General features: G+C 40.7%; 1 protein-coding gene across 9 annotated transcripts in view; it reads left to right on the forward strand.

Annotated features, from left to right (window-relative positions):
• Positions 1–3001: 3001 nt before the first annotated feature.
• The window catches only part of MAPK9 (mitogen-activated protein kinase 9), a 66391-nt gene continuing 56845 nt past the window's right edge, over positions 3002–12547 (forward strand). For all 9 annotated transcript variants that reach the window (XR_010923379.1, XR_010923382.1, XR_010923378.1 and 6 more), the window contains exons 1-2: positions 3002–3131; positions 7688–7862. Coding sequence is in view for 3 of the 9 variants with exons in the window: in XM_067566779.1 (XP_067422880.1) it covers positions 7741–7862 (122 nt within the window). In the remaining 6 variants the exon portion in view is untranslated. The remainder of the gene's footprint in view (positions 3132–7687; positions 7863–12547) is intronic.

Consider the following 12547-nt stretch of genomic DNA (forward strand, 5'->3'; position numbering starts at 1 on the left):
TTATTTTTACCTCTGTATTTGGCATTGATGTGAGTACTGCTGGAATGCTGTGTCCAGTTTGTTACCCACAATTCAAGAAGGATGTTGATTAAATTGGAGAGGCCTCAGAGAAGAGTAATGAGAATGATTAAAGGATTAGAAAACCTGTATTATCGTGATAGACTCAAAGAGCTTTATCTCCTAAGCTTAACAAAGAGAAGGTAAGGGGTAACTTGATTAGTCTACAAGTACCTACATGGGGGAACAAATATTTAATAATGAGCTCAGTAGTCTAGCAGAGAAAGGTGTACCTGATCCAATGGCTGGAAGGTGAAGCTAGAAAAATTCAGACTGGAAATAAGACATACATTTTTGACAATGAGGACAATTAACTATTGGTACAATTTATCATGGGTCATGGTGGATTCTTTATTGCTGACAATTTTAGAAAAACAGCCAATCTTGAATTAAAAAAAGAAGCTCTTGGAATTATTTGAGGGAAGTTACATGACCTGTGTTATATGGGAGGTCAGACTAGCAGGGCCGGATTTACACCTTACGCGTCCCTAGCACAGCATCTTCAATGCCTCCCTGCCTACAGCTGACCTTCCTGTTTTCCACAGGGTTGGGAGGGATGATGGGGGAGAGAGGGAGCTCGCCAAACCAACTCTGCACGGGAGGGCAGGCAGAGGAATATGCTCGCTCCAGCTTGTGGCCTGGCTAGGGAGCAGGGCCTCAGGGCCAACAGGAGGAGCAGGGGGTGGGCCTAGAGTTCCAGCGCTCATGCGGGGCCCCCAAATTGGCTGGGGCCCCTGGGCATTGGCCTGTGTGATAATCTGCCTCTGTTTAGGCGCCCCAGGCACGTGCCTACTTTGCCCAAATGGAAATCCAGCAATGCAGACTGGATTATTACAATTGTCCCTTCTGGTCTTGGAATCTGAGCTTTTCTATGGTGCTTATCAACACAGTGAATCTTGTATGTTGTAGCCCTTAAAGGAGACTAAATATTATATTCTCATTTGAACTACCAGTTCTTTGTATTGTGTCCTCCTTTGATGTGGCTGAGTTAGACATTTCCCACAACTTTAAACAGGAAGCCATATTTGTGGTCATAACACTTGTACCTTTCATGTGAAGAAAAATCTCACCTGTGTTTGTAGTTGAAAACCTTTAAAACAATTTCCAGTCTCCATTTGACTCATGCCAACAAACAAATGTTTATGTACATCTTCAAGCTAGGATCAACCAAACCTTGGTGTAAGGGTTGGTTTCCAGCTTTCTCTGTTAGTAAGAATTTTGGACTACTTTTCTCACCACAGATGATGAAAACTGCACACAAGGTGCAGGAAACTGCCCTTTGATGTTTGGGTATCAAATCACACAGGAACACTGGTCTGTTTTGATACAGAAATTCTCAGTGACTCCTTCAAGGGCCTGTTATCAAATACTTCCCTGCAACCAAAACAAAACAAACCCCTTCATCCTGTACAGTTGGATAATTGCTGTACTGTAGCATAGGGCCTCAAACCCCTCTGCAAATTTTAATATGAAATAAACACAGTTATAGACTAGCACTGAGGAGCTATTATAGTTATCTCATTCCCTTGAGGTTTATAAGAGTGAAGTGCTCTACTGGTTTGCCACAGCAGAACATTCAAGAATTACAAAAAACTTGAATTAAGGTATGTGATTTTAATAGCTCATGCAAGTTCTTGTCAAGAAAATATTTTTATTCTATGTACATACACGACACCCCCCCTGCAGGGCTGCTTTTAAATAGAGATGTTTTAATACTTACACAGTTTAAAGGCTCAAATAGCTTGTTGTAGTAATTTCTGATAAATAGCTCTTAAGCACAGTTTGTTTAGTTGTTTTTTTTTTTTTAAAAAAGATTTTGAAAAGTAAAAGTACAGTGAAAATCAGGTATGGATGCCAATGGCATCTGTAGAAGGCAGATTTTTTTTTGGCAGGTGCTAGAAAGGTCCTCTTCTGTTTTTTGAGCAGCCAATTTTCTTGCATTGCAAAAACGTGCAGTATTAAGGCAAGTTGACAACTAGTCTGTAAAGCACCTTAATTCCGTTGTTTAAAAAAATGGCTTTTAAAATTAAAGTGAGGAGAGACTAGGTAGAGGTGGAAATGATCATTGACGAGACACTACCTCAGTTGCTGGTGCCTATGTCAAGATTGTGTTTTTTGGTCAGTAGCAGTTTTAAAAAGCAAGCAGTCTTAAGGTGCAGGGGAAAAGTGCAGAGAAGCAGGCATGTAATGTAGATTTTTGCTGGGAGGCCCTAAATATTCCCTTCACTTAGGGGGCTTTCAATGCTCTGTCATCCCTTTCAATAAATATATAAATACTGTGCTATTCTACACCACTGCTGTAGGTTACAACAATTATTCAGAGATTTAAAAACAACATCAACAACATATAACAAACTGAGGGAGCTGTACTATCTCATGCCAATCTCCCCCACCCCGTTTTCTGGTCATTGCTGTGTGTTGCAGAATTAACCAGAGTGGCTCTCTGGTGGCAGAGAGGTCATGTCCCACCATGCTTTCCTAAAGACATTGAGGGAAAGTGACCACAGCATGCTGTGATGCAATGAGCGCCCAGTGACATCCTGACAGGAGGGGATGACATCACTTTGTGGCAATATGAGGGGCTGCCATGACTTCACCTCATGTCACCATGGCAGTGGTGGTCATGGTGCTTCGCTAGGTAATGCCAGTGTCAATCAACTCATGATGGCAGTTTGGCATAAGGTGACATCACTGTCATGGTGACAGTATAACATGGATTGATGACATCACCTCAGCAGGAGGCGGGCGAAGGAGGGGTAGCTGTGAATAGCCAGCCCCAGAAGCGCCCTGTTTCTACTGCAGGCCGCCCGTCGTCTGGCCGCCACCCCCCTCCCTTCTGTAGTGGCTAGCGGTAGCTGGTCCCGCCTCCACAGGCTGATTGGCTGCGGCCGGCGTGCGCTCAGTGGTGGTTGGGCGGTGTGGCTGCTCGTCAAGTGCTCCGGACCTGGCGCGGCCCGTGACTGAGGGGGCCGCAGGAGGCGGGAGGCCATTGTGGCTAGGGAGGCCCTGGGTGGTGGAGGAGTGAAGGGGCTGTCGCCGGACCCAAGCGCCCAGCCCAGCCGCAGGAGGAGACGGTGAGGGAAAGCAGGAGGAGAGCGCTGCGGGAAGCGGGCTGGGGGCGGGACGGGGACCTGCGGCCGGGCGGTTGCTGTGGTCGGGCGGGGTCTCCAGGCCTTGGGGTCAGCGGTGTGGGGACTTGAGCCCGCCACCCTCCCCGGGCCCGGCTTACCGAGCCCGCTCCCCTGAGGGCGAAACGGTCACCGGAAACTTTCCCTCTCGTCCCTCCTCCCCCGCCTCGCCCTGCGGGCTGTCGCTGGGGCTCGGCCCGAGGCGGTGCCGCATCCTGTCAGAGCCGCGAGCCCAGGCCCGCCGGCCCGCGAGCTCCTGCCCACGGCTCGCATCTTCCCCCTCCCTCCCCGCTGCAGCAGAGGCCGCCTCAGGTGGATGCCCGCCCGCCTCGGGGGCGCTCAGCCTCGTGCCGCCGGAGGGAGGGGCGCGGTAGTTGCAGAACTACATGGCGCGGGGAGGGGATTGATCCCCTCCCCGCCCCCCATGGGTGTAATGAACTCTGGGGGAAAATCACCGTTAATAGGCGCCCCCAGAGAACCCGCTCAGCCTTGATTGCTCAGTGACAGGTCCGGTACTTAAGGGCCGATGTTCCCTGCACTGAGCTATTGGGTTGGTTATGCTGCTTGTGTGTGTGGGCCCCCGGGTTTAAGAGCAGAAGGTTTCGTTGCCAAACATCCACTCTGAAGATATTTTGAATCTCCAGGAGCCTGTATCATTTCCTTCTAGTTGCTTGACGTTAATTAGTGGTGTGCTGTGTTTTGTGTACCTTATATCTGTTTTGTTAGTAGCTGTCATAACTAGTGAAGGCATTTCAAGGCCAGAAGGCACTATTATGACCATCTAGTCTGGTCTGTCCTACTGATACACAGTATACACCAGCAGTGATAGCAGTTTACCTTCAGAACTGAGATGCTGTCTCAGCTTACTACTTTTCAAGAACTAATTCACTATCAAGGTCATTCGGTAAAAACTGCGTATTCTAAAAAATGTCTCGTTCTACAGTGTTAAAATATATTTATGGGAGGAAAAAGTACATTTTAAACTATCTAACAGTAAGATACATGCAAGGTTTAAGTGCATTTATGATACAAAAATAGTTAAAAACAAACAAAAAAAGGGACACTGAGACTTTCCATATCTTGTCTCAATGACTTCATCTTTTCATTTATAAATTTAGCAAATTTGATTTTTTTTATAACTGCCACTACTGGAATCTCAGCCTGGGATTTAAAAATCAGGTTATGATCCTTGAGATTCTTTGCCCTTCATTGCCAGCAAAAGATTCTTCAACAAAAACATAACCATCAATTTTGTAGAAGTGCTTTTCTCCAGAGCTGTATTCAGAGTGCAGTACTAACAGTAGTAACCTGACTTGTCTATGAAGTAAGCAGATGTGACTTGAAGATATACAGAGAATGGATCTGTTTAGTAAGAACGTGCCATTTGCATAGTCATTCTCCTTACTGTAATGACACTTTAAATAGTGCATGTATGCTAAAATGTATTCATTTTACTGCATCTGACATGCTGTATTAGCCTTGTGGTTCTTGAACTTTTCTAGTGGTTGCAGCAACTAGCTGGAAAACAAAATAATTTTCAGATTGGACCACCCAATGTATGTTAGCTTCTTTTTTTTCTTACCACCATGTGCATATATTTATCACTTTTGTGTAATAAATGGGTAGTACTTAGTTTATAATAATCCAAGAGAGTTCAATTTATGAAGATGATGTCTTTGTAGTTATTTTGGTGAGGTTATCATCACTGTCCATAGAATCATAGAATATTAGAGTTGGAAGGGACCTCAGGAGGTCATCTAGTCCAACCCCCTGCTCAAAGCAGGACTAACCTCAGCTATATCATCCCAACCAGGGCTTTGTCAAGCCTCAGCTTAAAAACCTCTAAGGATGGAGATTCCACCACCTCCCTAGGTAACCCATTCCAGTGCTTCACCACCCTCCTAGTAAAAAAACTTTTTCCTAATGTCCAACCTAGACCTCCCCCCTGCAACTTGAGACCGTTGCTCCTTGTTCTGTCATCTGCCACCACCGAGAACAGCCTAGCCCCGTCCTCCCTGGAACCCCCTTTCAGGTAGTTAAAGGCCGCTATCAAATCCCCCTCACTCTTCTCTTTTGCAGATTAAACAAGCCCAGTTCCCTCAGCCTCTCCTCATAAGTCCTGTGCTCCAGCCCCCTAATCATTTTTGTTGCCCTCCGCTGCACTCTCTCCAACTTGTCCACATCCTTTTTGTAGTGGGGGGCCCAAAACTGGACACACTATTCTACATGCGGCCTCACCAATGCTGAATAGAGGGGAATAATCACTTCCCGTGACCTGCTGGCAATGCCCCTTCTAATGCAGCCCAATATGCCATTAGCCTTCTTGACAACCAGGGCACACTGCTGACTCATATCCAGCTTTTTATCCACTGTTACCCCCAGGTCCTTTTCTGCAGAGCTGCTGCCCAGCTCGTCGGTCCCCAGTCTATAGCTGTGCATTGGATTCTTCCTTCCTAAGTGGAGGACTCTGCACTTGTCCTTGTTGAACCTCATTAGATTTCTTTTGGCCCAATCTACCACTCCCCCCAGCTTAGTGTCGTCCGCAAACTTGCTGAGGGTGCAATCTACCCCATCCTCCAGATCATTAATAAAGATGTTGAACAAAACCGGCCCCAGGACCGACCCCTTTGATCTTTGATAGAATGAATACCTTGGTTTCTGTTTCTGTATTGGTCATATTGAGGATACCAATGACTGAAAACTCCTGTTTCTGAAATTCTGAAATTTCATTGGAGTCCCTTACTTTCCATATCAGTGTTGGTCCTACTGGTACTGATCTACAATCAGGATGTATGGAATGTGCTGTGCATACCTGGGGCGTATATGATAGATCAAATACATTATTGTCAGTTAAGAGAACAGTACTTGGGAGTCAAGAAATCTAGCTGACTGATAAACCTGATGGTCTTGAGCCCTAGTCAAAACACAAACCAGTTTCCAACAGTCAGGAGTTCAGGGAGCCATTATTCTGTCTTCTAAATCAGATTAATTTTAGGATGGTTTTATGCAGTCAAATTCTGTCAAAATGCCATTCAAGTTCGTAGCTTCCTCCTTCTTTTAATGTTTTGTCTTTGCTGTCAGAAAAAAAGTGTTACCTTGAGTTAAAATCCTGGTGAAGACAAGGTAGTTTGTAGTCTTTACATGAGTGAGCAAGTTGAAGACTGTGGGTGAGCCTAGTCTCTAATTTGACCTGCTAATTTGTATAAAACTACAAACGGCTTTTTCTCTACTAGAAATTTTAATTTGATTTAGCAATACACCTTTTTTTCCTAGTGAAGATAAGACCTAAGGAGGGTCTGGCTCCTAACTGCAAACTTTGGCTTCTTTTTCCCCCCATCATAACTTTCTTGTAGTGTGCTGGGAAATTACTTAAAACTTACCTTTTCCCTTCTTGATAAATTCAAGTTTCTTTGCCACTCTGGTAACTCCTGGGCTTCCACTGTTTTTCTTAAATGAAACATGGCAAAAATGGAAATTTTCATTTTTACTCCCAACCTCCATTCTTCCTAAATGCTCCCTTTCTCTATTGCTGCTGGAAACTTCATTATCCTCACGCTTAGTCAAGCTTGGAACTTTGCAGTTATCTTTGACTCTTCCTTTTCTTCTCCCATTGGATCCAGGCACTTTAGAAATACTAGAAGAAGAAGCTGTAATATTTATAAAGTCCACTGTTTTTTTTTTGTCCTACTGCAAAAACCTAGTTCATGCTATGGTTCTCTCTTGCCTGGATTACTTTCACCACATCACTAGTTCTCACTTTTATCCAGTGTTCAGCAACATTCAGCATTCTATTATTGCTGTGAGTATATCATCCCTCTCTTGAGTCTTTTTATTGGCTCTGTGTTTCTTTCTGCATACATTTCAAACTCCTTGGACACACTTTTATGTCTCTTTGCGATTCCGTTTTTGCCTGTATCGTGACTTTTCCCATTGCTTGCGAGGTCATTCCCTGGGCTCTGCTTTGTTGCTACTGACTTCCATACCTGTTATCTACTCTTGAAAGGCACAAACTAATGTTAAATTTTGCCATGAGATTGCAGTCACATACAATAGTAATAGAATAACAACTCCACATATAGATTTTACATTCTCCCCCTTAAAAGTTGCTGGTTAAATCACACTCCCTGGGAATGTTAAGTTATGCAGTTTGAATCAGTGAAAGAAAGTTGCTTCTTGGAGTGATGAAGGAAACAGTTGCTTTTTTTAGCAGTGATTTCATCCATAAAGATTTCTGTGTGTTTTAATTTACAAGAACTGGTAGCTGGTTAAAGAATGCCTAATTTGTTTAAATCTGTGAATAGTCCATTTATTTTTGCCATCTTGCATACATGAACCTTATTTATTAATAAGCCAAAGCAGTAATAATAATTCTTGATGAAAAATATCATTTAATAAATAGTATCTGTATTGAAAAATGGGTATACAGAAAATATATTGAAAAGATTTTAATAATTTGCCTGTTTAGAATAAACAACTGTTCGATATCTCTTTTTGTGTTTAAGGAACTTGAAAACTGTGCCAGGTCCTTGGGGAGAAAGCTACATGACACTGCATCATGAGTGACAATAAATGTGATAGTCAATTTTATAGTGTTCAAGTCGCAGACTCCACATTCACTATACTAAAACGGTACCAGCAATTGAAGCCCATAGGATCTGGAGCCCAGGGCATTGTTTGGTGAGTAATAAAAACTTTATTTAAACACAAACAGTTTTAAATACAAAGCAAAATATGAACATATGCTTGGTATAATGAAAAGGTAAATTTACAGTTGGCAGAATATAAAATACTGATTGTAATTAATACTTTTATCTCTTGCTACAGGATTATGAACTAAGCAGGCTCTACTTGCTTGCTGTAGTTTCTAGAATTGAATTTTTATTTTAGGAAACAAAATAAAAATTTTAGATATCTGTATAAGTTGTTAAAATGGGTAGTACATGTCCTTCTCATTAACCATTTTATTTTTATTTCTAGTTCTTACATTCCCCTTGTAGTTATGATATTATAATGTAAGGTATGACAATGAGATGGTGAGAGATTCTGGGTTTTACTCGTTTCTTCATCATGGCCCCCTTTTTCCCCCCCTTTTATTCCCAATCACTCCTATCCATTTCTAGGAGCCATCAATGCAGTGCCTTGCCATTAACTGGCAGGATGAGGCAAATCAATGTCATTGTCACTCCATGGATTAACCAGAAAGGGATGCTGTGTGAGGGGTTGGGCTGGCCGTCTCTTCCTTGGTGTGTCACCTCAACTTTGTGTCCAGCCTCCACTGGCCCAGGATGTGTGAATCGTTAGTCTGATCCTGAACCTTAGTCTCTTGTATGGCACCACAGCACTGGGCCAGCTAAAGGTAACATTTTTCAAATGTTTTCTAGACTGCAGCTATCAGCTCTACTCAGATTACTTGTTAGGCCCATGTTTTATTGGGCAAAACTTACTTGGTACTAGCAGGAATGTGTAGGTAACTCTAAAACGATACCAGTGGTCAAGGGAACAGAAAGGCATCATCAGGAATACCCTAGTATTGACTTTGAGCAACAGCCCCGTGGGGCTGTTTACACTTTAAATCCTGCCTGTGTTTTTGTGCATCCAGAATTTGTATTGAAATCAAATGGGAGTTCTTGTTGTGTAATGAATGCAAGGTAGGGCCCTAAATTGGGAGAAATTTTTTTTTCTTTTGCTTCATCTGTCCATGTCTTTGCTATTCTTATAATTGAGCTTTTAGAAGAAAAATTGCATGTTTTCACAGCAAACATTGTACAAATAAAACATTTTTATATTTTTCTACCATATATATGTATGTTGAGCAAACTTATTTAATCGCTCACGTTTTCAACTGCTGCGGATATGTCTGAAATGCCATTGTCTTGTTAATAGGCAAGAAGTAAAAGAAATTTACAACGGAAACTTTCATTCTTCTTTGAAATTAGTGTGTTTGAGTGAGGGATTTATGGTGTCACTACATGTTGGATATTAATGTTTAGATCAACTTCAGTATATCTTTTTAATTTTTTCAGATTAATATATTAGTACCAGATGGCATGAAGTAATGACCACCACCCTTTCTTTTCTAGATATGGTGCCTTTCTGATCTGTCCCACTTCCCTGCTTTTACAAACCAGATTGCTCCCTCAAGTTGAAGTCCATTGCCGAGGTCAGGCTGCAGGGTTGCAGGAGGGATAATCTGACATAATGGTTTGGTTTGAGAATTCTGGATTTAAGAAGCAGGGAAGGAATACAAATTAGAGCTACCAATTTCTCATCTTCATCTGAACACTGTCTGCAAATTAAAGAAGCAGCATCTAAAATTACATCTGCTTGTAAAATATTTAAAGTATGTATGGAAACTTGCATAATAAGCATTAATAATCCAGTGCTTTCAGTACAGAAGAATATTTTCTCCTAACTGTTGTACTTCCAGTTTGCTAGCTGGAAAGTAGTAGCTTCCAGGAGGTAGGATTTTTGGCTTTTAAAAAAAAACCTTTTTGTTAACCACAAAGCTAATTTTAAAAAGACTTTTATCAGTCTATCAAAATCCAGTTGAGCTCTGAATTGTTGGTGGGGGATCCCCATTACTCAGTCCACTATTTTAACTACAAGAGATTTGGAGTTAGTTATTTCCTTAACAAAATGTGAACAGGAGAAATGAGAGTTGCCCAGGTTTTACTAAGGATAAGTGTTAATATTGTTTCCCTTTCCCTTTTGGTTGATACTAAAATGTGCAAAGAAGTCACAATTTGTTCTAACATCCATTGTTGATGTTGGCTGGTAGAGGGAATCTTTTTCATATCTGAAATACAAAATAAAGATTTTTGAAAGGAGTTCAAAGAACTTGGGTTCCTTCAGAGAGTGGTTTAACTCTCCTCCCTAGCCTGTTTAAGGTGACTAGTCACATATTGCCATTCTATATTGTAGACAAAGTATAAAACTCAGCTTTTCCCACAAAGATTCTGTTTCTTAGCTTGTGACTATTAATGTATTTGAGCTCCTATGGTAAGACTAAATCTACCAAAGTTTGAACACTCTTTTTCAGATTCTTCCCTTTCCTCTCCAAATGACTTTTTCATATAGATTTTGATTTCCTTGCTCTCTTCTCTCTTCCTCAAGCCCCCCCATGGATTCCAGATTTTCCTTGCTCAACTTCTTCCCTATTCCAAAAATACTCATATATCAGTCTCCTTCAGACAGCCAAGCCATGATCTTGAGGATCCTGCTTTTTTCATTTCTGAGATGCAGACTGGGTCAATGTCTGTACTAGAGGAAACATTTCAAAATAAGACATATTGCATGTTTTTAAACAGAATTACAAAAAGAGATGGCATAGACATTTTAAGACTTTAACATATAGGTTCCTAAGATTAAACTGACTATGGGAGCCAAGTAATTTACTTTTGAAGAGATGCTTTACTGAGAATGATCATGAAGCATGTAATGTAATAACTTACTGTATATAGTTTTTTTCACTCCAGTACCCTTCGCAGACTAGTTGAGAGCAAAGGCATAGTACCTAATTAATGGTGAAGATGGAAAGCCTATATTTGTAAAGGACAAATAGTTGACCAGAACTATTCTTGGCCAATAATAATCAGAGCATCACAATAGCAAATTACTTTGTATTGTTGGCCTTGCAGTTGACCTTAGGGTTTGTTGCTGCTTGTAAACTTTTTTTTAGAAAGGAGAGGGAAGAATCAGAGTAGTGAAATTGGCAGTGTACAAATTAATTATAGCCTACTGTAGTTCAAATAGATAGATTTTTGTATATCCACTAAAAAGAAATAACTTGGTTACCACAACAATGAGCATGGTATAAATGCCTAGACAGAGAGAGAGGTAAAGATGGGCAGGGAGGAAATTAAATCCTTGGATCTTTTGGAGGCTTATGTATTTTATATAAGGGCAGAAACTGGTATTTTCAATGTCTTGTGTGCGGGGATGTAAGTCAACAAAAGTCAGGGTAAATTTTGCTCAATCTGCCAAATGTCATTTTATAAAATTATTGTATTTCCTGATTCAACTCTGATCTTAAAATTATTAATGAAGCATTATCTTTTACATGGTAATGTAAGTGCATTCTTAGTCTGCATTGTGGTTTACTGTGAGAGCAGAATGGCAATAGCGGTATTCTGCAGCAGTAGTGAATACCCTAAACAGTCTTTCATCTGTATTAGAATTGTGAAGAACTCACACTGGCAAATGTTTTTAATTTAAAATATCTGTAAGAGAGTCACTGTGTGATATAGGATGCTGGAAGAATATCCTGTTCATGTGGAAGGAAATATATTTAATAGACTTCCCATTATTAGCCTAGGTGATAAGAAAAATTAAGTGGATTTGGCAAAATAAACCAACTTTCATAAAATTTTGTAATTGTAGCAGTTTTCATCTCTTCTAGAGATGTCTGTCTTTTCCTTACAGTGAATCCTTCTAAAACTAGGTGTTTGAATTTAGAGGAATAGGGAAGAAATAATACTACTTATTCAGTGATCTGAAAGGTTATATGATGTTTTTCACTATAAACAAATAGTGAATTATAGAGCATTTGAAAATGAGTATTTGATTATGGTAGAGGTGATGGCCTTTTGGATTTTTTTTAAGTGTCAGTTTGTAACACTGTTAAGTATTGGAGTTCTTTGTTTTCCTTACCACATTGTAGTTTCAAATCTGCTTTCATACTGGTTAAACAATTATAAAACCTTTGGTCCATTTCTTTCTCTTTGTAGCAGCCTACCCGTTTTTTTCCCCTAGACTGTATGCACAGCATACACAATTTAATTTGAAATATGTTGTCAAAGCCGCTCCTGTAGATCAGCGAACAAGGAGTGGGCGAAGGATGGGGCTACTGACTTGCTTGTATCCCCTGAGAGAGTTTGTCAGATTTGTTACCTGATCACCGACTTGTGGAATTACACGAGGGACTTTATTCCCCTTAAAATCACATATGTATGCATTGCCATTGGGGTAGCCTATCTACTTGTGACTGAACTTGAAAATCATCAACCACTGTTTCATCCAAGCACACTTGTTTGTTAAGGGACTTTGATATTTTTTTACTGATTCAAAGAATTAATACGTCTAGCATACAAATATAGTGTTATCTTGTTTGGGTAAATATTGAAAAATGTCAATGTATTCTGTCTGGGTGAAAATATTGTTTTAAAAACATCTGTTCAGTTGCCTTCCTCCCCTTATGTATTCTGTTTTGCATATTCAAGCTTTGGTTCTGTGAATAATTGAAAATTACTTGATAATGGTAACTTCTTTAAACAAAGCAGTTATGTGAAATAGGTAACGGCTAAATAGACTCTAATTTTAGGTTAGAAATGTGTGTTAATTAGGATTTGGGCACAGAATCATGG

This window comes from Emydura macquarii, unplaced genomic scaffold (genome assembly GCF_026122565.2).
Source record: "Emydura macquarii macquarii isolate MOO-44397 ecotype Brisbane River unplaced genomic scaffold, CSIRO-AGI_Emac_v2 contig_2768, whole genome shotgun sequence".
NCBI classification, from domain to species: Eukaryota; Metazoa; Chordata; order Testudines; family Chelidae; genus Emydura; species Emydura macquarii.